The following is a 27,387-nucleotide window of genomic DNA, read 5'->3' as shown; positions in this document are numbered from 1 at the left end:
TGGATCTGATGGAAAGAGGACATCAGGTGGCGTATTTTCTGCATAGTGATGGCCATAAGCCTAAAATACTCTATCTGGCCTGTGCTGCTACATACGCTTTGATCAGGGAAAGCAGCTGAATGGAAACTCACTGCTGTCTGGGTGGGGAAAGCCAAACGTGACCATTCCTCTACTTCAAAATCATATTTCATCTTCTCAGAGAAACAGATCCACTGCACACTGCACCCACCCTAAGCCATATAATTTTGGTCATCTGACTGCTAATGGTACCTAAGGCTTTTCACAGACCTGCCTGGACTCTTCCTCTTGCCCAGAGCAAATCCATCAAGGATACTCGCAGTATCCCTGATCTGCTGCCAGCTGAGTTGATAGAAGTCGTCAGTGAGCGCAGTTCAGTCACTGCTATCTACCCAATGACCTTTCCTCCAGCCGAGAAGCTTAAAATAAGGTTGCAGTTGGAGAAGACCTGAATAGTATGCAATTTTTTAATTCAGCAAGGACTTAACCGGTGCTTGATGAGCTAATTCTGCTGGATTTTTAGAGGTAAACAGCGAGGGGAAAATATACAGGTCGGTGATCATCTCTCTTCCCCAGATAAAAAATATTGCTGTGTTCAACCGCAGTTTGGATTGAGGGCTACTCACAGCCTCCCAATAGTGAGTTTGCTGGGGTCTGTAAGCAAAATAATTCACAGCATCTGTGTTAGCATGTGTCCACACACTAACCGGTTCTCTCCTGCAGCCAGCCCCACTAGGAGAGCTTCACAGCAGCCTTGAATCTTGGGGCAGAAGACTCATGCGCATGCATTGCTTATATTACCTAAAGAACCACACAGAGACCTTCTTCCCAATGCGTTATTTCAAGTGTTGGTACCTTTCAGCTCTCCAAGACAGGCGTGTGTTCTGTGAAAAGCACCACTCTGCTTCCCACACAATAGAAATCGCTAACTAGCGTTTCCCTGACGATTTTATGTAATCCACTTTCCTCACAAGATACACAATGCAGCTCTCCCCCAAGCTCTCCCTCCCCACGACTGCAGCATGACAGCTAAATACTCAGTAGAGTCAGGAACTGCCTAATAATACTTTCGCACAGAGGTCCCCGTAAGTGTGCCTGAAATGGACGTTTTTTCCTATGCGGTATCACTTAGCAGCAAAACACTTATTCCATGATGTCAGGAACATTTCAAAAATTAAAGTAACAACTCTAAGAGACACCTACAGTACTAATTACTTTAAGCCATCTACCGCAATGTCCCACACTTAGGTGGAACCATCTAAATACTTTCTGTCTACTTTCGGACCTGGTGAGCTTTGCAAGTATGTTTTAGTTTACTTCCTTGTTTGTGGAACAGGAACACTGTTGGTAGCAGTCAGCAGCCCCTCAAGACTACGTGACCAGGGGAATACTCCTTGCTGCCAGAAGGGATCTTACTGTTCAGCAACCTTGTTCCGAAGTACAGGATTAAACACCATGGATCAGGCACCAGCAAAAGGCCAGATGCAGGAGTTGCCTTACGGGCAGCACAGAGCTGACGAAGGGAGTGCGCTCTTAAATCTCTCTCTCTCTCTCTCTTAGATCCAAGAACTGCTTTTTCACCATCTAGATCTAGACCTTGCATGGCCATCCTGCAACCAGGAACTGTGGCAGCTCAGTGGCCCAGATGTGGCTACATTTGCTCTGTTACCCATCGGTTGTTTTACCCTGATGGAAATCCCTTAATGAGTGGTTAGCTGCCTTTAAAGGAGACATAAATAATCCTTGACATAGTTGAGGTATGGCCCACAGAAACCACACTGTGCAATGGGCAAACAACTTGAAATTTTCATCTCAACCCTCCCCAGACTATTAAGAAAAGGTCTTGCATAATGGAGAGAACTCTTTTTGTGCCGTGTTTGAAATAAAGCACTTTTTCACTTAGCTGCTCTTAAGAGTTTCAACTTACAACAGATAACCCATGGTCCTTGATAGCATGACCACAGAAAATTAATTCTGTGACTATTTTTGTTACATAAAATCGTGCAATTTTGATGTAAGAAAATGGAGGGGATATTAAAATCCATCTGTTCTAGAAAACCACAGAGAAGGGCTTAGATAAAGCAGGTTTGTTTCAAAACCTGTGGGGCTAATTCATGCTCTGCCAAGATTAAGAAAATTAGTAGCCTCCTAGAAAGATAAAAATGAAGATCTGCCCAGTCTCCCATGGCACGTGAATGACAGTTATGCAATGTCAGTGTGGTCGCTTAGAGCTGTAACTCCTGAAAACACATGAAGTTGCCTGCGTCAGTGCAAAGAGATGATGCAGGCACTTCGTGACCTTTTCTGTTTGTTTCAGAACCACCAAATGTCAGTTTTGCCAATGATTTCAGACACTCAAGACTCCATAAAAACAGAGGGAATAAATAACACAGGGTTTGGCACTTCAAAAAAAAAAATCTCACAGCAACGCTTTCATGCAATTAGCTGCTTTGAATTAAGAAGAGTTAATAAATAATTAAATCATTGTATGTGCTGAAGCAAGTTGTGTTCAAGTAAGCATTTAAAAAGCTGCCTATTTATTTTGTCATTCCTTACACAAAGTAATTAATCATTTACAATGTTTTTTAAGTATTTAACAGTCAAGTAAGTGGGTGCTGCTATTTAATCATGGGACTGCACAAGGCTTCTGCTGTGATTATTTCCTGTGCACAGAAGAGGAAGACTGAGAAATGACTCTTTTTGGTGGGGTTATCCCAGTTCTACTACTCAAACTACAGAAAAGGGTTTTTAAAACAAAGGCTAGTGATTCAGCCTGGGCATAAAGGCTTCAAAGACTCCCCATATCACCAGAGACATCTTGAGTGACCTTGGAAAACTCTCTTCCCCCCTCTATATTGCTTCTGTTTTTCTATCAGAATGATGAGGAAAATGAGCTACCTTCCTGACTAGAAAAAGACTATGAATAGACAAAGATTTTTTAATTATATTAATTAGAAACTGTCTAGCATGAATATATGAGGAACATTCTCTCTCAAGGTTACCCTGAGAGAAAAAAAAAAAGAGTATTCTGCTTGCTCTCCCATTAACTAAAGCCAAGCACCCCAAGGCACTGTGGGAATGCTTCCCCTAGTGGTACATTCCGCCCTGCCCCCCCCCTTGTGTTTAATTGATTTTTTTTAAACACAGAGAAGTGCATCACATTTCACCACAGCTGACAAAACTGACAGCTGCCCACATCTTTCTGCATTATTTAAACATCATCTGTTTTTGTACAGCTAGGAATGTTCTGAAAGAAAGTGTCATTTCCCATGGGTAAGAACATTTTACAGAGTTTTTGACTATAACATGGTCTCCTCCTGAAAAGAAGAGGTGTGTAACAAGTAGAAGAAAATCAGAAGAAAAAAATACCCTTATTACAAGTAATGTCTTCGAACTAGAATGCAAAGTGTAGAATGCAGATAGCTTAGTTTCAAAAGCTGGGTAGAAACAAAAGGAATAGATGAAAGATAAGGGTTTGAGAGAAAGAAGACCGTGTAGATGAGACCTTCAGAGCTTTGCCAAATGGCTGCAGTTTGCATTTCTTAAATACTGGGGCAAGGGCTTGGTATACATACCAGCTGCAGCACAGCAAGCAGCAGGTAATTTGAGTACCCCACCCCACAGAAAACTAGATGCAGGAGGCTGACCAGAACAACAGTCATCTGGCTTGTTTAGTAAAAAATGGTTATGGCCCTTTGTCTCCTTTAAACCACACATTCCTTGGGGAATCTGTCGGTTGCTTGCATAGTTGGTGCTGAACAAGTAAGTCCTCAATGCAGCCAGAGGCTGAACAAGGTTTGGAAAAGCCCCACAGAGCAGACAAACACATTACAAGGAAGCAGCACAGTGAGAGAAGACCAGACGCATTCCCACCTCTGCTTCAGGGCAGGAATCTCTGTGGGTTCTGGCTCAAGGATTTCATAGGCTAAGTTAACATCTTCTGTCTCACGAAGCAGCGCATAGATGGGCTCAATCTGCTCATTAAATCTTGCCACGAGTGTCCTTGCATCCTTTTTGGGCATCGCCGATTCATCTTCTTCCACTTCAGTCTCGCAGAAAGTACAGCGGAAAGTTCCTAAAATGAAAAAAGTTGCTAAGCATTGGAAGGAAAGCAACAGGCCTGGCTCTTTATACAGCCTTTTAAACAGCAGTGCTTTGCCGTTTTCTTAGCTTGATGATAAATAGCTTTTCTCCCCCTGACAATCCCTTCCCACACACAGTGTACCTGGTTATTATTTAAGCAGACAACAAAGCAAGCATTTTGATGCCATCCAGTGATACCCAGTTGGGTACAGCTTCTCACTCTGAAAAGCCCAGATGGGCTGCAGTACCTCTACTGAGACATCTCCTAATCTCACTCCCTCTTTCTTTCTGCACATTTTAAATGTCAGCTACGACTGGGCTGCGATAAAAGCTTTACAATATACTCTTAGGAGTTCAAATATCGTCTGTTTCAGGTGCTTGCACTGGTATCTCCCAGGCCACCTGAACAGACTAATTTCACAATGAAGCAGGGTGTAGTTTTACACTGCACCAACCACTCTGCAGTAACTGCTAGTATAACCATTTTCACTCTGCAACTGATGCAAAAAAGATGGCTACTCCTTCTGTTTCAGGGCCAAAGATGCAAAATAGTCACTACTGCAGAGCAGCAAATGCAAAAATTTATCCCACCTAACCCCCATGTTAACTTCTTGAAATTAAGAATGGCAAGATAAGAATTGTATGAATGGCAATTAAGAATAAGCTCGTTTTACAGACCTCATCAGGATCTATAAAACCAGGTCAAACATAAAGGCAACTGAAATGGTTGCATGGCAATGCAGTTACAAAAAACCTACTGAACTCCTGCACAGCAGGCTTTTCAATTTCATTGCTCTATCTGCGAGTAGGACCCTTAGGGCAGTACATGCACAGTAGGACCTTACCATATGGCCCACTACGAAGGGAGAGCACACTTATCCTTGCAAGTGCTGGACTGAGAACGTACCTCTGCCTACTCAGAACGCTTACATCCAGAGCGATGCTCATCACAGGCTTCTCGATTTCTCTTGTCCCTGTGTGATTTTTTAGTTTATCCGTTCTGTGGCACCAATACACATCTAGCATCGTGACTCAATACCCCAGTGAAGAAAGGAAAGGATCTTTTTACGAATAGGGAGCCTGAGGATAGGTTATATCAGGGAAATTATAAGCTTATGTCTAAAAATCAGTATTAGAATCAGTATTGAAGCCTGCTATATCACCGATGCTATGTACAAACACATTGAAAGAACGGGGTTTGCCCAGGGCACATGGGCATGATGTAATGAGACAGGCTGGCAAGCCAGGGCTTCTGTTATCTTGTTTTGCTGCTTACACAGATTTGCTAGTCTTGTCACTTCATTGTTTCCCTGCCTGTAAGACAGCGATAAAAACAGACCTAACTTCCTCACTGATGGCTGTGAGGGCTAGACAATGCTTGCACGCTTCTTGGAAAACACACAAAAGCACTATTTATGACAGGAGATAGATCTGTTGCCTCTCACCACAGTCTGTAGAGATGCAGTTTTCTACCTCGGCACCATCTGAAGTGGCTTTTGCTCATTGTTACTCATAAATTAATGCTAGTGTGTTGTGTATGTGGCCTGTAATATGTACACATTTCCTGCAATAAACTCTCTCTTTAGAAAGTTTGTCTTATCTACATGTAAAAGCTAGAGCACCCAACAGCAGCAGTATGCAAAGTAAAGGATAAGTGGATAAAGTGCTCTTCTCTCCCATTCAAGCATGAAACACTCTGCTTATTTTTTCAGGCTGTAAAAATTGCCCCTACTGATTCAAAAATCGTACATTGTATAAGCTGTCAGCCCAGCAAAAATTGAAGCCAAAGTTTGGTCTCCTTATCCCACATCTTCTATCGGCATGACAAATTGGCAAACAAGTTGAATCAATTTAAAATAATTAGCACATCTCAGTTCCCATAATGGACTAAGTGAACAAACACAGGTTAATGAGGAAAATTCTCCTATTTTTACACCCCCCTCCAAAAAGTCCTGTTACATGTTCCTGAGACAGCTCAGACTTTTCACGCTTCCATCTGTGAACCCCATGAGTATTTGCAAAAGATTAAGATTGCAGGGAGAATGGTTCCAATTCAGAGTACCAAAAAATCAGAAAGTAAATACAGCTCTAATGAAATGGAACTCCTAAAGCTATCATGGATTTGCTGCAACTTCCACCCCTCGGGGTTCTTAATAAGCAAAAAAAAAGTTAATAGATGAATTATGTAAAGAATCTGGGAATGAGTGAAATGACAAGCTTCCTCCATTAATATGCTGATTTTTTTCGAGGTGATGCAGCATTTCACAAGAGGCATATGTGATTAGAGAACTGGGAAGTTGCTTTGCCATGGCAGATGGCATTTATATGTTGCAAACCTCTTTCGTTAGACTTTAAGAGGTCACAAAATGTCACCAGAGCTTTTATGACATGGCACATCACATCAGCAGTGACACATGTTCCTTACAGATATGAACTGCATGTGACAAACATGAAGCGGAGGCCATCCAAAGGCTGAGAATGGCAATGTTCCCACACCGACAATGTATTTCTTCCTTCAGCCCTTACAAAACTGATAGTTTTCCATTCAAATATACTGCATAAACCAGGACAAGTAGATATCCCAGAGCAAACAGACGTGATGCTTTCCTGCATCTTGGAAATGCTAATGGAGAGTGCATACATCCCCTCCTTTCCACACATGCTCAGGCACTCAACAGACCTCTCTGGCTGCATGTTAAAAGTCAGCCATCTGAAAGAGGTCTCCTCATCTGCTCCCAGACTCTCCAGGGCAGATGTGCTGGTAATCTGGCTCCCCAAGGCATACGAAGATTAAAGCAGCTCAAGCTCTGAAGTATAGGGCCAGAATATTTAGAGATAATTCCTGAGCCTGAGCCCAGGTCCTGCTCACACCCTTCTCAAAGGGTTCAAGCCTCACCTCCAGCCCAACGAGGTGTCTCCCCTCCACTCTGTCCTTTGGCATACCGCCCCAGACTCTCACTACTATACTTACAAACTATTTACTTTTTAACCTAAACTTATTCCCATTCATTTCAAACCTATTTACTGTTGTGCCAAAAACTGAATCTAAGCTCAGCTAGCTTCCATCTTGGCTGTTGATCCTTCAGGCATATTTACAAAATGCTGTCTTATTCATCCCTCCATCTTCATTTTGCAAGGCTCAATAAGCCACACATTTTTCTTTGCCTTTTAAAACTGGCCACCCATTCCTCCGACCATGCTATCAGCCTCATTGAGCACTTTCTCCAGTTTGTTCTCGTCTCTCTGCTGTAAAGCTGGAAGTATATACAAGTGTCCAGATGAGTCTTCCCAAAAGCCCAACAGCATTAGTGCTTCTTTGATAGCCATTGAGACCTTTTAAGATGACAGTGTAACAGATCATGAAAGTGCTGCCTCAATTATCACAAGACCTAGCAACGCTCCCAGACCTTTCTTCCTCCTTTGTAGTTTCCAGTGGATGAGCTCCACGTTTACAGGAGACATTTGCATTAGATGCTAGGTGCATGACACTGTACTTTATACTATAATCTTCCAGCTCCTTTTTATTCCTCCAGCCTTCATCCTCATCCAATTCTTTATTCTTGACTGCATCACAAAACATTAAGCTAATTTATTTTCAAAATCTCCCACAACCTTCTTTTAGAAGCAGCATTATCACCATTACATGGAGAGTGAGCTAAGGCACAGATGGCACAATTTCAGAAGTATCTGCTGATTTGAGCAATACTTGATTCGAGATGCCTAAGAAATGCTTTTCTGAAACTTCTGTTTCAGCAAAGAGCGTGCAATATTTTACCCATCTTCTTCCAGGCTCTAGAATCAGGCATCTCAAACGAGTTAGGTACAATAGCTAATGATAGCTTTTGAAAAGTTTAGCTCAAAATGACTAGTCCAACACCACACAGAAACTCAGCTGGCCTGGAGGATCAGATCATATTCCTGTGGCTACTACAGCCATTTTCTTCAAGTAATTCCCTGACTCTCACACTGCACGTTTTTCCTTCTTCTGCAGCAAGCCAGACAAAAACTGCATTATAAGCGCACAGCTCATCTCTCTCACTGAGCAAAGCACATGTTTTGTGGGGGAAAAAAATTATGTTGCAGAGAAAAAGTTACAGGATGCATAAGCAACTTTAATGTTAGCATTCTCTAACACTGAGTGCTTCATCTGATTTTAAAAAGAGAGTATTAAGACTTTCAGGAAAGGACAGGAGCTTCCTAGATTCCTGTCAATAGGAAGCCGGACAAATGTCTCCTGCCACGTGATGCTTTGCCGACAGCCATATGGTTAATGTGCAGACCTGGAGCCCTCAGTTCCGCACAGGCCTCCGCCATTTGACTGTACGAAATAACAGAGAAGATGACAACCTGCTAGTGCTGTGTGGAACGGCTGCAGGGGGAGCAGGATGCCTTGCCAGCTTGCTTCCTGGCAACAAATGGAAGATGAGAAGGAAACACCTTGGGGTCCTGCTCTAGCTTGTCAGAAGAGATGTGTTTTGTGGGAACCTGCTATCCTACCTGCTAGCCCCAAGCCTGAGGTTTCCTACCCAGCTCTTCCCATCTGCTCCCACCCCCGTCCCTGGTTTTTCCCCACTCTGATGGTCCTGTCCTCCTTGCTAGCAAGTCCTGGTCTATCTAGTCCTGCTTTCTCAGCCTGGGCTTCTCTCACTTCTCAGACTTCCCTGTCCATCCTTCTTTTCCTGGGCTGCTTTTTCCAATCTCAGCCTCTCCCCACTCCCGTGCCTCTCTGCCCCACGCTCTTCGATCAGCTAATTCTGCTTCCTAATTTGAGCCCCGGTCATCAGATTAATTTCCTGTTTCAAGCCAGAGAGATGGAAGATCTTTTCACAGAACAACCTTCATTCAGAACAATATAACACAGGCAAAGGAATATGCATTTCTTCGGTCTCCTCTTTTTTCTCGTCAGCCCATTCTTCAAAACGGCCAAACTGTTTTTTGATTAAATTTTCCTAAGCAATTTAAACTTAGTTGGATGCATAGAATGGGGAAAACTCAGCATAGAGTAAGTGTCTGACAAAGTTTTGAACAGAACAAAAACCACACAGCAATTCCTATGCCCGCCCTCCGTAAACGATCCAAGCTCATGTAATGGAAATACTTAGCAACCTAAGTAATAGCCAGTACTGTCAGTACAAATTATAATTAACTTCCTTTCATTTCTCATTGATTTTCAAGATTTAGAGGACTGTTTACGACAGCACCTAAAGGCAATTCTCTCCTGAATCATTAAAGACACAAATAGTAGGCTGAGTGGCTACAACAGACCTGGATCACTAGTTACCGTAACATATACCACATTAGGATATAAGTGATTCCCAGACTTAAACAGACTTCTCAGCCCTCATTAAACTGTCCTTATCATCTCAGTGAGAAAGCAACCCAGTGTGTCTGAGTGGGAAACAAGCTCCTGCCCCAAGGAAAGATGAGTCCCCTGTTGACTTTATTGGGTAGCGTTCCCCAGCCCCATCTCTCTTTTCTCCCCGTAGTGGAGACCTATAGTCCCAAGTACATTTGTATTCACAGTTGACTTCCAAAAACCCAGTTGTTTTAGGCAAAAAATATAGAAACCCTCCAATAAAATCTGTCTCCTGAACACCACAGCAATACCATTTTCTCTTGCAAATAATTCAGTGTTTCTACACATGCATTAAAAGAGCCAGTTACAGAGCACAGTGTGTTACATAAAATGTAATGCCACATCTCATCTTTCTGAGACAGGTTTCATGGTCCACTGGATCTCAAGCTCTTGAGGACACTCCACAGCCCAGGCTGACTGCAGTACTCAATTTTGAAACGTGACAGAGAAAGTGTATGTTTTTATATTAGTCCTGTTTGGGATAGTCCAGAGCAGACACTGTTGTCAGAGCTTCTTATGGTTCAAGAACAAACACTGGGCCACGTGTAGGCAATGTCAGCATTTTGGGAAGATTTGCTAATGCCACTTCTGGAATAAAACATCCAGCCTTGCCATTGAAACCCAACATGCATCAGGCTTCATCCCAACAGTTTGAAAAGGCTCGCTTTAAAATTTCTAACTATAGAGAACGTAAGGTATATTGCAACTGAGATGCATAACATTGGGCAGACAGTGACGGAGCAAATCCAGAACATGGGGGTGATATCTGAAAGCAGAGAACTGAAAAGTACACAGGACGATGCTTCCCAGAGGAGATGGTCAGTGCAGTGGCTGTAGTATGAAGCCGAGTATGCAGCACCCCTCCGAATGGAACTGCAACCAAATCGTGACACTCGCTGGATGAGGCTTGAGCAGACATGAACATGGACTACTAAATAGAGCATCCTGCCCCCAGAACTGACAGCTCTCTTCGTAACAGGCTAAGAAAGTACAGCATCTCCTCTATCCCTCTCTGCCTTTCCTGAAGAGGTACTACCAGGTACACACAATTAGGATTATGGGCAGGAAGGATAGCAACAACCAATACTAAAGGCTGCCTGACGCATCCTATTATCAGATCCTAGACTGAAATTTGCTAAAACATCTTTTATAGCACAATTCTGCATCAGATGTGTGAGGAAGCGTGTGGAGTGCGCGTTTATAAAACGTCAAGCACAGCAGTTCAGCTAGGAACAAATAATGTAACTAATACTGTTATCTGAAAAGAGATTTTAATCTCTTTATGAATTTTTCTATGGTATCTGAATTCCTAAGTTGTGATATCTACAATTTACAAATGAGATCAAGAACCTAAAATGAAGGGAAAAAAAATTCCTTTTAACTTTATACGCCTCAAGTCTAGACACAGGTACATACATATTCTAGTACAAATCCTACTGAGTCAACACCTATGAGATCAATACTTCTCAGTATCAGACCATAAGGTTTTAAGACAGTTTTCTGTGAATTAGAGAACAAGCAAGGATCATTCCCCTGCAAACAGCTTGTTTTCACTGACCTGTTCAACATGATACGGGACTCTATGGTGGAGGCAGGAAGATAAAATACAGTTCAGCAGCAGCATTCAGCTGACTAGCCCACATGCACAACAGGTTTGGGAAGGAGTGTTGTATACTTCTACCCTCCAAATCAGCCTTCAGAAAAAGTTTATTCTATGAATTTAGTAAGTGCAAAACCCAGTATTTGATCATACAATTCAACACCACTTCATAATATATGCACACCAAGATACAGCTCTGACTTCTGAGTACCTGATTTTGAGCCTTAATAATGCTTCTTAAACATTTTTCTTGTTTAATATAGATTCAGAGTATTGAATTGCCCACCAGGTATTAAACAGAGAGTAAACATTTCATTTGGGATTAATGTCAATCAGTTTTCTTTTCAAAGCTTCTATTATTGTAATATAGATGTAGCAGACACAGCATTTAAGGGCACTTATGCAGTAGCACTATTTCTGATTCAGATGAGGTAATTCTGCCAGAAATGTGTTTAAGAGGGTTCAAAACTGCAATTCGCCAACATATGAAAAATGAGCAAAACAATTTGTTCAAAAAATAAAAACAAGATGGCAACTTGTAACAAAAAAAAAGAGATAAAGGCATACTCTTAAACACACAGCATGATTACCAAAAGGTGAAAGAAATATATTTTATAATTGCCATTAACCAGTGTCTCACTATAATCAGAAGGAAATTTCACTTAGCCAGTGCATATGTTCATGTATTATTTATTCTCCCTGAGAGCAGTATGTAAATGTATAAAAATTGAGGGACTGGCAGTCCTGGAAACAGAAGGTCTCCCTGTTAAGCTGCAGAACGGATTTTACTCAGGCAGTTACATTATCCTAGGCGTAATTTCGAAAAACGGTGGTGCCGGAATGTTATTACAGATAGTCAAGAATAGTGTCCAGCACTTGTTCTGGACCCTCTCGGCACAAAATGAACCCTGCTGTTAACACTAAAAGTAGGAATTGCTGAGGTAAGACCCCCTTGGCAACACCTTCAAATACATAAGGACAGCATTTTTCTTCCCTGAAAATCTTAAGCATTTAGGGACAGGAGAAAAAAAAGTACGAAAACGTTCAGAGACTCACTCCAGATCCTCCTGTTTCAGGCAATGGCAAACATGAAACACTTCCCATGCCTGAGATCCATTTGTTAAAACACATCAGCACTTCTGATTTCTGGAAGAGATCTATCCTTCCATGTTCACTGTCACTACTGAATCTCTTTAGTAACATACAACAGATTCCCTGAGGAGAGAGATTTACAACTCTGGCACACCTACTATGTTACTTGTAGTCAAAAAGGGCTTCAAATTCAATAGAAGGTGGCTCAGAAATGCCAACAACTGAAACCTTTACTTTCAAATTCTCTTAATGTGTGGCAAGAAAAATTCCCTACTGCACGAGCTTCCTCCATGAAGCTACTAGGGTCTCCAACAGAGAACAATACAGATTAATTAAAAAAAAAAAAAAAAAAGTCATTTTCTCCTCATTATAATAAACTCCAGTTAAAAAGAAGGGTACCCAAAGGAACATGCTGTGGATGCTGAGACTTTGCATTTCATGCAAATCTGCTCATGTACACACAAGAAATTTATTTAAGAACAAAGAGCAAGAACGAAATCCCTAAACCATCGTTCCAAGGCAGTATTTGAAAGGCCAATGTCAGAAGCATGCTTCTCCATAGCAGTGCTTCAAGCAGTGGCGGGCTTTGGGACAGCAGCTGCTGGCAATGGCAAGAAAGAGGAAGCAAGGCAGCGAGCTCCAAGCCAGCGCATTTTTTCCAGCCTTATTTTCAATGGCGTTGCACTATGGGCCAACACCAAGAGGACAAGCTGCTCTTCAGTCTACTTTTCCCTTTTTGTTTTCCAAGAGGCTGTGGAGGCCCTTCACAACAAACAAAGCAGGTTTTTCAGATGCTGATTACTTAAGAACAAAGATGGTCTATTATCAGAACAGATGTCACTTTACCTTCCTTCCTGAAGGTCTGGAATAGCTCATGGGCAACACTCGCCAGCTATTTACTGGTTTAAGAGATCATGCTCCTAGCCTGCAGTATTTGAAAGGTGCCCCAGCACTGCAAAAATATACAATAGTATGTGATAAGAACGGGTATTGCCCTCCAATTGACTTTTTGCGATTCACTTTTTGCTGGGAATACGAAGGATGATGCAAGCTAGCACTTTCTACTCAACTAACTTGTATTCGCAGCTATACAAAAGGTAACAGATCCCCTTCTGAGACTTGTGCACATACTGAAAGTCCCACCTTTTAACTGCTGCCTTACACGGTATTTTTATAAATCTATTGAATCTTTTCATATTTCTCACATTTTATCACAGGAAGCCTCACTTGTTACCTGCCATCAAGAAAACTGGAATATCCATGTATTCTTTTTTGTACCTCTAGATATTCTACTGGATAGTCACGTCACCCCCTGTTCTCTTTTCTTCTTAATGCTATGCCTTTTAAAAACTCCTTCATGCATAAGTTCTTCTTTCTTCTTTACTCTCAAAGGAAATATCTTACCCCCTTCCTTGTGAAAACTTGGCACGCCAAATGAGACACCCCAAACCAGTCCAAGTAATGCTGCATGAAGGGCCGCCTCTCATGGCTGGGAAAGAATTACAGCCAAGCCAGATCCCACCTGCAGGACCCCTTGTACATAAGCTGGTGCTCAGCACGGTGCCCAGAGCCGGCAGAAGGGAGTGAAGAGAAGCCAAAAGAAGTGCAATGGCAAAGCTTCCTCCAAAGACGGTGCACTCAGTGCCTGACTACCGTCCTTCCCTCTCTGTCCATATGGAGCCATTAAAGTGATGGGACTGGCACTGAAAGCTTGGGCAGCACTTCGTGGCTGAGGCAGTGGCTGGCAGGAAGGACCCCATTTTCTCATTAAGTAGAAAAGAGAGAGCAAATGGAAAGAGAGCCTCCCCAGGACTGAGCTGAGCTCCAAACTGCGGAAAGGTGCCAGAATTGCCATGGAGAGAAAAAAGTTGGCAGTTTCTAAGCGGCAGAATCGCATAGATGCCAGGAGGTAACCCGGAGCAGGAACGGACGCTAACACACTAGGCCCACAAAAATATTGGAAAAAGAAATTGGGGGGGGGAATATCAGGGCACCAAGCGAAACGTGCAGGAGAAACTGCTGAGGCTGCTCAAATCCTTGCCCATGATACTGGGCAGGATCTCTTGTGAAGCCAGGACTGAGATCTGGGTAGCTCTCTCCCATGCTGCCTCAGAGAAAGAAGCAATGGGGGAGACTTATTTTTTACCTTCCCAGAGAACAACCTTATCTATTCCTTTTCTTTTGACTCGTGCAATGGGAACCACATGGGCCTACGTAAGTGAGAGGGACTAAAACGACAGCATGGTCTAGTGAGACAGTCACAAGTGCCATGGGCACGTGTTAAAAAACACAATTTCTGCTAACAACCCTTCAAAGACCAAATTCCCAGCACTCTCTACCTGCTTGGAAAGAAGGTACTGTTTTCAATTACTGTTCTTTTTAGAGGAAAAATATCTTCTACAGCTAAGGGAAATTTTGGCTTCTGTACCGCAGTCTCTCAACACAGGTTTCATGGTAAAACTGAGTAACGCTCACCGATGGAGCCAGGCGCCTCCACACTGCAGGGTTTGTACACAATCCCATTTTACCAGCATCCAACCACTTAAAAAGATTTAAAGAGCAAGCCATCCCATGTGCACATAACTTTCTTCAAACCGTCCTCTCACTCCAGCAACTTCCATGCCAAAAGCAGCAGTTTGGAAGGGCAAGGACAATGAAATAAACTGGTTCCCGAGATTATTTCACTTATTAAAAGAATGAGTAAGACAGGACATTTCGGGTGCTAGAGATGCAAAATACGAAGAGTCTGACCTTCCTGCAATGGCACACAGGAGAGATCAGAAACAAAGCCAGCGAGACTAGTTTTCCAGTTCAGCCTGACCTATGCATAACAAGAAGTAAGCCAGTAATTTATTTCCATTCTCATCATTTGCAACACCAGCAAAAGAAAAGGACTTGTTAGTATCAGGAGTATTTTAACAGTGTTTCTGACCTAAAGATTACTGCTGTTGCAGATAACCCGCTAGTGATTTGCCATCTCAGTCATGGAACTGTTAAAGAGAGATATTGATGAAGCTTATAGTAATGCCAGACAAAGCAATAAAAAGCCTCCTTGACATCTGCAAATTTTGAGAATCCAGAGGGACCACCTCTATGTCATTCTGCTTTAAGTTAATTTCTTCTTACTGCTAACATCTCAAATTAGATCACCTGTAAAATAAGAGCTGAAGAAGCTTAATTCAGCCTTGCCTTGTCTTCCACTCACTGTTCCATACAGACAGAGCCCTTAAGATTATTTTGCATAGTAAATACCTCTTTAACAATCTAAAACAGCACTACCATTTAAAAAGAAAATATAGAAGAAAAGAAGAGCAGTTAAAAGATGTGAAGAAATAGCAAATTTCATCCCACCTTCTGTATTTTACAATGTATGTTTGTGGAGAATGTGCTATTTAAGGTAGACTGTACAGACCTGACAGTCTTAGATAAAAAGTACGTAATGTATCACCTGAAATGTCTTCCGAAACAAAAACATAAGTTTTCCGTAAATTACACCCCAGCGAAATGTATCTTTGGACATCAGGCTGGATGTACACTGAAAGGAGATGCCATGACAGATAGCCTGGACAAGAGAAGCTGAAGACACAAAATAAGAAACTTAGTTTAATAAATGTTACTAGGCTAACAAAATAGACTGACAGTTTATCTAAGTGGACTAACTGATCGAAATTTACTGTTGCTTTCCATTACAAAACAATAACCAAAAACATACTCCCTATTTTATTTTTTTAATTTGCTCAAACAAGACATCTGCTAATTCTTACACCATTTCATTAACCTCTTCAGTCAAACAGAAAAAAAAAAATAACAAAGATAACATGGATAAACTACGCTTCGGATAGCTAAAGCATCAAAACTCTGGAGTTGTACCTCTGACACTGCCTTTCAGCAAAATGGGTTGAGTCAGCCTTTGCCTAGTCTGTTTTATGAGTGTATAGAGAGTTAATGTTTGTGAAGTGTTTTGAGCACAGTGAGTGTCAAGTCCCTTCCTCTGACACAGACCACAAGTCCAAACCAGGCACATCCATGGAGAATGTTTCATCCTAGCCATATAGATAGTGCTTGTAAAGGTCCTATAAATCTCTTAAATGTTTTTATTTCTGATGACCTACAATTCCACTGAGACAAAAGCAAGAAGGAAGTTTTCCCAGTTGCTTTTCAGGAGGTAGGCATACCTGCAGATGTATATAAGAGTGTGAGTACATTAAAAAAAATTTCCAAACCCTAAAAACATTCCTGTTTTGCTTTTTATACAGTCTTTTCTCCATCAGAAACTTCTCATATCCTCAAAAACAAGTGCTTCTCTGACAACTCATTTTACAGAGCTGCTTCTCTGCTCTTCCTTCCCTTTTCCCAGGGGGAGCAGTGGCTTCACTGATCATGTGCCACAACAGCTCCTGATTAATTCTGATAGACAACCAGCAGTTAGCTGGCACATCATCATCATCGCCCTAGGATGAACAATAATCTGCCTCGCCATCTGCTCCCTAATTTATTTTTAACCAGTCATCGCTCCCTCCAGTGTGGCGAGCGTGGAAGAATGGCACCCTTCCCGCTGGAAGTGCTGTGCTGCGAGGCGGTGGCAGAGGGCAAGGGGGGAACATCCAGTTGCATGCCCCTGAGCATCACGATGGGTAGGAAACAGATGGATGAATGCAGGATCAGAGGAAAGAAAAATTGCTTCTTCACCATAGGGGCAGGCAGCTGCCTGTTCTCCTCCAGTAGACAGGGAGTGCCTGCTGCTTTTTCAGTTCTTTGAGCAAGTTTGATAATGTTAAATGGCCCAAGGTGGTAGGAGAAGTAGGGGGAGGTGATGTATGTTGACCATTTACTGTTGGGAATATGCATCCTGCATTTACTGAGGCCCGTGCAAAATTTCAACATAAAAGCTTTTTTGATCACTTTGGTTCACCTCTGAAAGTTAAACCTATACAACGTTCACAGGCAGACACTGCCCCAAGCGAGCTGTGCTGTTGTGCCAGTTAGTCTCAACCTACGACATCCCTTGTGTAGCGTGGACTTGATTCATTAGCTTCCTTTGAAGAGGAGCACCAAGATGCTACACGAGCATGGGAAGCTAGCTGAGAGCTGTGGGAAGGACATGAGCACGGGCTTGATAAAGTCGTAAGGCAGTGAGGAGGTTCATTTCGTAACCGCATGGCCCTGCTCACTGCCTTCATGCTCACTTTCAGGTACAGTAGTACAGTCCAGAAGGTGACACTTACAGTGTCACTGTGGCTATGCCACTGCTGAGAAGTGCCACTGTCACTACCAAACTGCAGGTGGACAACGACACAGGTAGAAACTGATGTCATGTTGTAATAGAGGCTTAGAAAGAAATCAGGTGGAGCCTAAAGCTTTGTACAGCTGATAAAATGAGCTACACATCTTTGATACACTGTCAGCAAGATCTGATGATGATTACCCCACAGAAAACAGGGAACTGTTGAAAGCAGTCTCTGGGATATGAAGAATTGTCAAAATCTCAGAAGGACAAACACAAAGGGCAAAAAGAGAAGCTCTGAGGGATCTGAGAAAGAGTAGAAACATAGAGGGACCTTAGCAGGTCTCCAGTCCAGCCTCCTGCTCAAACCAGGGCAATCAGACCTTGACTGCTCATGACTTTATCCAGTCATGTCTTGAAACCTTCCAAGAGTGGAGACTGCACAACCTCTCTGGGCAACCTGCTGCACTTGCTTGACCATTCTCATGGTGAGAAGGTCTTATATTGGGTTGGAACCTCTCGTTTCGATTTATACCCGTCACCTCTTGTCCTCCCACCAGGCACCACTGTGAAGATCCTGGCTTTGTCTTCCTGGTAATCTCTTGTAAGTGACAGCTATTAGATGCCATGCAGTCTGATGCTGTACTGTCCTGCAAAACATCCTCATAAGCAAACCAGGGAGAAACGCTAAAGGTGAATTGACAATAAGGAGGACGCGCAAATGAAAAACATTCTCAATGAGTAGGTATCAATAATTCAGTATCAGCTGGGATAGGCCTATGAAGTGAGGCATTGATGACAGTTAATATTTTCTAGTGACTGGCAGGTAACTAAATTCTGTGAATTTAGTTCACAGTTTAGAAGGCAGAAGGGGTTACAAATGCTTTGGGAGACAGGACTGCAATTCCAAATAGAGAAATGCTTGGAACAGGTATTATGAAATTCAGTAGAGACAGGTAGAAAACACTGCAGTTAAAAAAAAAAAAAAAAAAAAAGGGGTGGTGGTGGGTGGCCAGAAAGGGAGAATTGTTTCAGCAGCTCACCGCAAAAACTCAGGTTCATAACAGAGGACAAAACCAGGAACCAAAGTGTTTTGCTGCAGAAAAAGTAAAAGAAAATCTGGCTGCTATGTATATTAATAACTATGTCGTGCAAAGCATGAGACAATAGTATGTTATCCTGCTTTGTTCTGCCCTATGAATATCTCTGATGATAAACCAGGTGCAGCTTCAGATCCCATACTTGGAGGTGGGGACTGACTGTAACGATTCCAAAGGAACAAAATGACACAGCTTAACACATGTTTCATTAGGGAAAAATTGCAAAGACAGACTTGTTTAGTTTTAGGGTGGCAGTGGTAGGGAACAGCAAATTTTGGAGATTTAGTTTGTTACAGTAATGAAAACGGTGACAAACTGTTCTTCAGTTTCACACATACACACAAAAGATTACTCACAGCTTTAATTTGGGGTAAAAAAACTTTAGGGTATTAAGGAAAACTGAGGATAAGCAGCACTGAAATATGCTAGCCATAGAGGTTAAATTTACTCTGCTTCAGAACAGGATAATGGGCTCTCTCTTCTAGCCCTGCACTGTATCTGAAAATACCCTTCAGCATATTCTGAAATGCAGACATCTTTTATTATATACTCATTCCCTACTTTGTACCTACTTTCCAAAGCAGAAACAAACATAACATTTTTAAAGCTGCAAGTAACATAAAATTCACAATGGAGTAAGAAAAATTCAAACAGAACTTCTCTCCCACCACTGTTTAATAAATAAGATTGCTAACAACAGCTTTCCTTGGAAAATTTGATTCTGCATCATCGTTCTGGTTCACAAACAAATGCTTTATCTCTTGTTTTAGGCTTTCTTCTGTACATTTGAATCAACAGATTGCCAATTTTAGGATACGTTTTTCCACTATGTTTATGCTGAAAGCCAGTAAGCCAGGGTCACAGTAACTGAAGGGTTCCAAACTGCACACCACCTCTGGAACCCGTTACTCCTTAGTGAAACTAACCCACCAGTGGTACAAAAACAGCGTCCAGAAAGAACTGACTCAATATGCAAACTCCATGCAACAGTGTGCATACAGACAGAAAATTTGGCCCTTTTAGAAGACACTGGAATCACTGCAAATGATCCGGTCAACTGTCCTTTTGCAAGCACAGCAGTCATTTGAGAGCTGTGGGATATACCTTTCCCTTGCTGCAGGAAGGAACAACGCAGGCTGCTCCGTCTGAATGGTTGTGTACTGTAGTGATCCTAACCAGGAGGCTACTGCACACAGAGTCAGTGATCCACAGAACAGTTCGCCTGAGTAGCTGCAGGCTACTGTGCCATGCTATGCTGTGCTGCACATATACCCTGGCCGCAGGATAAACTTGGCCAGTTAATCACACCAGAGGACTCTGTAAGACAGCTCTCACACCAGTGATTATACCACCATGTCTTTATCTTAAAGAGAGGCAGCATGCTCTCATGCAAACTTTCTTTTGCTCAACAGCAGAAATTATTAATAAAATTTTCTTCGAAGAAACTCCTGTAGGAACGCTGAAGACCATCATGCAGGTAAACCTCTCCACGCATGGGGTTCTGCACATTGTGCTGTGCCCCGACTGGAGGTCTGTCCAATGCTGCACAACATGGGATTCCCAGCATCGGAACGGATGTAAGATTATCCATTCTCCCTTTTCTTCTTGTTAATTCCAATAAATGGTATTTTAATCAATACTTCACAGAGTCTGAGTGCCTTTCTTACTGGGATCATAGCAAATACCTGTACCAGTGCCTTACACATATGATTGACAAAGACCATCTGCTGACCTGTTTAAGTGAAAGTCACAGCAGTGTTTTTTACTTTAGCACAATATTTCATGTCTGACTTGGCACTGAACATCTCATTATAAGCATCATGAGATGCTCATCCTGTTTTCCTAGTCTCCAACACATGCAGGCTGAAAGAAGAGTATAAAATTGCAGGTTGATTCCTATGAGAAATTCTTGACCCTCACATTCTTTTCTATTGCTTCTAGCATGCTCACTTGCAGTAAGGCACACGCCCACCCATTGGGAGACTCTGGATAGAGTGAACTTGCTGATTTGAAAGTGGGCTGGAAGAGAGCTTAAGCCAGCTTGAATTCATTTAAGTCATCACCACTAAAAAACCCAAACCAGTAACATTCTTGATGCTTTGCACTTTTAAGCAGTTTCAGGGGTGAAGACAAAAATTTACAGATGAGAAATGTTACCAAAAGCTATCTTCACACTCAAAACACCGTCCAGAATCTGAGCCAAGATATTTGTGATCTGTTTGCTATAGGTGGTTTTAACAAATCAAAATAAAGCACAGTAGAATAATAATGACTAGCATAAAAACTATTATAAGATCAAGTGACAGAGTTTGCTTTTATAAATAAGAAGGTTTTTTAATGAATAGTTTTCTTAATGAAAACTAAAACCTATTATTTTTGTAGGACAGTTCAATGTCTCTCCTGAATTGGACTGTTCTATACAAAAGAGAAGTTTTTTGTATACACCAGACCACATGTGAGCTTAATTTTAACATGTGCCGGTTTAATAGGTCTTCCAGAATCACAGAATGAAACTGGCATTCATATGGTGCACATGACAGCTAGAGAGGGCTCTTCCCACTGGACTTCAGACACTCAAAACCAGACATGAACACAGGGGCTACTAGTCAGCAGGGATCCCTTCACTGGCCGCAGAGAGAAAGAAGCTCTGTTACAGACCACTTCTGCCTCAGGTATCCATGTCTGGTCTGTAAGCGCTTTAAGTTAGGAAAGATTAATACCTTGTCTAGTATCAATGCCCATGTTCGGGAGGAATCTCCCTCCCCTTCTCTCCCATTTATCCAGTTGTATTATTGGAACATTTCTAAGGTCCCGCAAACACATTTTTAAATAAAACCAGTGTTGAGGCTAATTTTGGCTTCCTTTCAAAGTCTTCAAAAGAGTAGAAAAGTTATCTGCATCAGTTTCCTGACCTGCATTTTATTTTTATTTTAGCAGTATTAACTAATAAAGAGTGGCATCTACATTTGATATTTTGCAGCGCAGGCAGATGAAAGGTTTTACAGTTTCAAACTGTGACTTGAGAAAGAAAATAACAATACCCCAGCCTTTGAGGTTTTCTCTGAGGATGAGAGTTTGGAAGCATGAACTCAAGAGTCTCTTCCTAGGTTTGTCACCAAGTTATTTCCAATTAGGAACACATCATATACATATCCATGCAACTTATGTTTACATATGTACGTAACTTTGCAAGGCCTCACTGTAACAGTCAGTTATCGCCACTAGAGAAGAACATTATTCACATAGTTATTAGTTCTTTTTAATAAATTAATTTTGCTGCCAATAAGTGCCAGCATATTTTAGTATTACACATGAAAGTACAGTTCAGTGCAAGCGTACACTGTCTGATACAGCATACATGGCAGTAAACTCATTTGCAGAAAAACAATATATTGCATTTCTCTTGAGAAGAAAGTGCGTTTGCATGTTGTGTCAGATGCATATGTACAGAAGTAAGAAATAAAGTTGCAAATCTACCTTAACATTACTAATTTACTGATGTTTGAGTATCAGTTATCCACTCTCTTTCAATCAAAGCCAGAAAGCTCTAGTACTGTTGTGTTAGATCTTTCATGTCCATCACTGCAGTAACTTCTACTGTCTGATGTCAATAAATTTTCTTCTCTGCTCTGCCCTGCCTCCTGGAATGTATACATTTTTGAAAAATCTAACAGAAACAGTATTCTGAGTACTTCTCTATTCTTGTATTAAATATACCTTTTTACAGAGCAAGTTTCCATCAAAAATTTCTCTTCCCACTCAGATCAAGGGTCCTTCCTTATTCACACAATCCAAGATCCTCTCCATCACTTTTGCATCAGCTTTCCTTTTAACAAAAAACTCTGACTTTCCTAAACATTTCCAAATTAATCTTGCCTCATTCACAACAATTTAGGGAATGAAGCAATTTGTTCTGGTTCCATTTGAACACACAGGGACCAAGCGACATTTTGCCTTAGAGCTACGACTAAATGAGGCGAACAGAGAATAAAAAAAAGCAAAATCCCAAACCACATAACCTTGCTCTGCTGGCACCTGCACCGATCACTTGCTGCACTAAGAAAAGCAGAGCTTTTAAAGGGAAGCAGGCACAAAAGCAATCACTTGTTATCACTACCATCCCAAACCAGAATACTCTCAATTCTCCTTGGGCACAAGATGAAGAACAGCACTACAAAGTCAATGGCAACCTCTTCTGTGTGCCCCAAGGACTACCTTTCAGGTAGCTTCAGCTAGTTCATCATGTAGAAGTCACAGCCATCCCCATTTAATCTGTTCATTGTCTGCCTGGTGCACATCCAAAGAGATTCACAAAAGCACTGTGATACAGGTCAAAGGCACAAGAGAAATCTCGCTCCATTTCACAACAAAGTATTCAGTACTTACAAAGGATTTACTTCAGGGTCAAGGAAAGCCAGACAAAAGATTTCAGTTGAAGCAACAAGAAACATTCAGATTTTTGACAAAAGCAGTCAGCAAGAGATCAAGGTACTTTTTTAAAATCCATGCAAGACTTCTAAAGAACGCAAAACACTGCCTTTCAAATTTATAAACAAATCTAGAGTCCGATTTAACCCTTAAATAGCAAAATGTTAATGCTCTGGATTAAAAAAAAAAAAAAAAAAAAATCCAAGACAAAGATCCGGACAGTGGGCAAGGGACTGGAAGTTCTCTTTGGAAGAGAAGGGAGGAAATTTGAAGCTCCAGATCATTGGCCTCCAAACTTTTTTGATTGCACACCCCACCAGTAAAAGATTTTTTGAGCACACACCCTCAATGTAAGGATATTTACTTATAAATTACACACATGTACTACTGTACTAATATATTATGTACATTATAAAAGATACATAAAAATAGAAACAGGATGAGATAAAGATGGACAAACTGGTTTACAAGTTTTTTATTTTATTACTGGTACAAAAAATATTTTCTTCATACACCCTAATGAATTGTTTTGCATGCACCCCACTGTGGAGACTGCTGCAGATGGCCTTTTCTCCTCCTTCCTACTCCCAAGAAGAGTATCTACTCTCTTGCCACCCAGTGAGGAACAGCACTTACCTTGAGCTAATGCAGAGACAAACAACTATGACAGCAGCGAGCCCTGCAACTGGCATTCAGGATTTGGGGAAGGGTGGAGGAGAGCTCACGGCTTATTTTGTTAGGGATTACGCTTCCTAACACACTCAAGGAAAACTGGAAGTTGGTGGAGGCCAAAGCATGGTAGAGAATTTACTTGTATGGAGGGAACTGAGCAGGAATATGAGTTATTACAGAAAAAAAAGTGAGCCCAATCTTAAGTTTTGGAGAAGCTAAAGGATAATGGGAAGAATGGGAAGCAATCTATTTTGATTGGGGGAAGGGAGGATGTTCAACTGTTTTGTATGCTCATCAGCAAACTAAAGAAACATAGTCCAGATAAATTAATCAGAAAATGATTGCATAACTGGTGGAGAACAACACTTTTAGGAAAAAAATCATCGTTCACTGTCAGCCTTAGAGGGTGTTTCAAGGGTCTATCCTGGTTCACTTCTATTTCATACTTTCTACTAAAGATTTTGATTGTAGAATTATATATGCTATGCAATGTACGAATGAGACAAAATTTGAAAAGGTGGCAAATCCTTGGTAGAAGACACAACTGGAATGAAAAACTGCCTTTATGAACGACAGAAATTGTCAGCAGTCAACAAGATATGTTTACTAAAGTCCAAAGCATCATGTTTTTTATATTATTCACCCATCCAGAACTTTACCTTCTATACTGCCTACAGGAGACTGTTGTGGCACCTTTGGATTGGCAGAATAGGGATGAAAACAAGATGTCATATCACTGTTCAGACACTGCAATATTGGGGCACTTACAAGGACCTACACAGACAAGATCAAAGTGAATGCCTATGCTTGAGACTATACCACTAGGGATATTCTCAAACAAGGTAATTTCCGAGTAAGATACGAATTCCAAGCTTTAACTGCTATAACCTGAAAAGAAAAAGCATATCACAAAATATATTAAAGGATTTTGCATCACAGCTGACAGCAGTTCCTAAATGAATAGCCATCACAAGTTGAAGAATCAGTTTTGACATTGAGAAATTGTATAGCATACCTGCAAGCAAACACTGCCATTACATTAAAGAAAGTGACTTTATATAGCTTTCAAAAAGGGAAAAAAAAAAAAAAAAGAAAATCAGCAAATGTGTATTTGAAATTCTTTGTCGCACAAATTCTGATACAGGCAGTGATCTGAGAAGAAAAAAACAACTATGTAAATGAATTCTGAGACACAAATTTCCAAAACCAATTTCCTGTCTCTCAGCATTCAGAAGCTTACAGGGTCTTAATGCTCCTTTCAAAACTGATTATAAGCAAACATACGGACACTAATTGCAAATCTCTCAGCTCTCACAGGGAGTTTCAAATAGAAGGCCCGCCGTGCTGTTTACTTGCTTTTGCTTTCCCTCTCCCTAAGTATGCACTCATGCTTGGTACCACAAATGCTTCTATTGGAGCAAGCGGAATTGGCACAACTCCAAGGTAAATTGCCATCTTGCTGTTAGAAATGCATTGTGCACAGATTTAACTTGTATTTTACCAGATTTGATATAAGTGAGCTAATAAATTAAAATTCAAATAAAAAGGGGTTAAGAGAAACAAGCTCTTATACCTTTCCTTCACAGGCAGAAGAGAAGCAGTGCACCAATGAACTTGAATTTGTGATATAACTCATCACATGTACTCTGTAGAGGGAGAAGCATGGTATAAAAGATTCATTTTTGCCAAAGATAACAAAGTCTCTTTAATCCAAGAGAAGCAAGAAAGACAGAACCACCTCAGAAATTTGTAAACACCGGTTTATAGTTTTGTCTTCTAGTTAAATATAAACTATAAAGATGAATTTTTGGAACAGTGCTGAAGACTAGCAGAGGTTCATTGGTATTTCTGAGGCATCAGTCCTACTCACGTGGGATATAGAGGCTCAGAGTTGCACAGAATTGGAGACCTGCAAAAAATACTTGGTAAGAAAAATTCTGCTTTTAAAGCTGTCGGTGTAACCAGACAAATCAAGCAAGTGTGAAGAAAAGGTGTTATACGTTTCCCATTTTGAAGATGGAGAACCTAAGTAGTAAGTCATAAAGCCATACGAATATGTAGGGGGAGATATGTGGACCTCATGCCCAGTATGTCAACCTGCAAGTTTCTGCTGTGGTATCTAAATGACAGTCACCCAAGGAACATTTAGGAGGATCCAAAAGTTGAATGCTGATGTGGGCATGGCTCAGGCTTAGCCACATCTTCTCTGGTTCCATAACTGAAGCTGTTTGTCCCTGCATTAGACTGTAACCACTCCAGTCTTGACAACACACAAGGCGGCAAATCCTTAACACTCAAATTCCTGAGTATGTACTATAGATTCAGATGATAATTAGGATTACATTTGGGAAACAAATATTAAACTGCTGAGGAGCACAACAGCCTTCATTGCTTGAAAGCAGCAAGTTCCTATCTGCTTTACAAGTTACTGCTTTTGTGGGTCATTAACTTTCAGCTCCAGGCAGGTTAAGATGAAACACCAAAGCATTTACCAGTGGCAAGACCCTTGGCCGAGATGAAGGACTACAGGCAGGACTGAGGAACTCACTCCTCAGCAAAAACATTCAAGTCTGGACACACAATGTTCAGTTATCACATAAAAATATTTGGGTGATAGTAAGCAGCTCAACTGTGTGTTGAGCACACACAGATCTCCTTGAGTTAAATACTTCTAAATCCCAAAAAGGATCAAGTCAAGCACAGAATCAGCCCAAAGTTTTAGCTGATACAGCATCACATACAGCAGGTGAGGATTATTTCCCCTTCCTTCATCAGCTTCTCTGACATTTTTAAGATTTGACATCAATATTTTTATATACACATACATATCATATGAAAAAAAATGTGGGGTTGGTTTGTTTGTTTTTAAAATTGATGTGATCTGTTCCCAACAATAATCATATATTCCTGTGATCTTGTTCACAAAGCAGGGAGAACCACCGAGACTGCCATCTCTCCATTTCAGCTCCAGTGAAGCATCACAAATCACCTATGGTCAGGTTACATCCTTGTCCTCCACTCACTGCAAGATCCTACGTCTGCTTCTTTTTAGGCTTGAGAGTAGACAAGCAAACCCCTTTTTAATCAGTTTCACCAGCTCGGTGCAATTATTATGGAAATTAAAAAGCAGGTCTCTCTTCTCTCAACTCCAGTGAATTAGATTCAGAAGTTCCTCATCTTCTCTTTGCAACTTAAAACTAGAGTATTCAAGTATTCCCATAATTACAGGCGTTAGGGTTTATATACTCAAGTCGTGCAATAAAACTGCTAAATGCATTTATCTACTTGTCAATAAGGTTGTTTTCAGAAGCAGAGTAGTTTAACCCTTTTTCTCAGCCTGAACTCAGTAAGCTGGATCATACCATTTCAGACTAGCAGCAAAGGTAATCCAGAAAAGACAGCCTGCCTTAGCTCCACCTGTAAGCACAACCAAAGAACTTGTATTAGCCACAGTTAAGTCCCCAGGAACTATTAAACAGCCTAGGAGGAAGAAAATTCTTGACTGCAAAGAGGGAAAATTCTTCCATGATGCAATTTTAGACTGGCATTATCAGAGCAATTTTGTATTACTGAGCTTTCTCCTGTTCTGCCAAACCAGCTGCCTATTTCCTTCCTACACCCAGATTTCCTTTAATCATTGAAGACAGGATGCTGTGTTCTGATGAAGCGCCTTTCCTGGCCATCCCTGGTGGAGGGAATTAAAAGCCTTGCCAATCTTTTTGAAATGCAAATCTCCACCAAGTAGGTTTCAAGCCTCTTGCTATCGTTGCTTGTCCCTGAAGAGCACATGTTAGGTGGAACAGTGAACAGTGGA

General features: G+C 41.3%; 1 protein-coding gene across 1 annotated transcript in view; it reads right to left on the bottom strand.

The window, feature by feature from the left end:
• Nucleotides 1–27,387, bottom strand: part of GTF2E1 (general transcription factor IIE, polypeptide 1, alpha 56kDa) — a gene marked incomplete at its 3' end in the record, with an annotated part of 40,826 nt that overhangs the window by 1,171 nt on the left and 12,268 nt on the right. The window contains exon 2 of the mRNA XM_009574649.1: nt 3,892–4,093. Coding sequence (XP_009572944.1) covers nt 3,892–4,093 — 202 coding nt within the window. The remainder of the gene's footprint in view (nt 1–3,891; nt 4,094–27,387) is intronic.

This window comes from Fulmarus glacialis, unplaced genomic scaffold (assembly GCF_000690835.1).
Source record: "Fulmarus glacialis isolate BGI_N327 unplaced genomic scaffold, ASM69083v1 scaffold17540, whole genome shotgun sequence".
NCBI classification, from domain to species: Eukaryota; Metazoa; Chordata; class Aves; order Procellariiformes; family Procellariidae; genus Fulmarus; species Fulmarus glacialis.
Note: the sequence above shows the minus strand (reverse complement) of the source record. Positions and strands in the feature narration are given on the sequence as shown.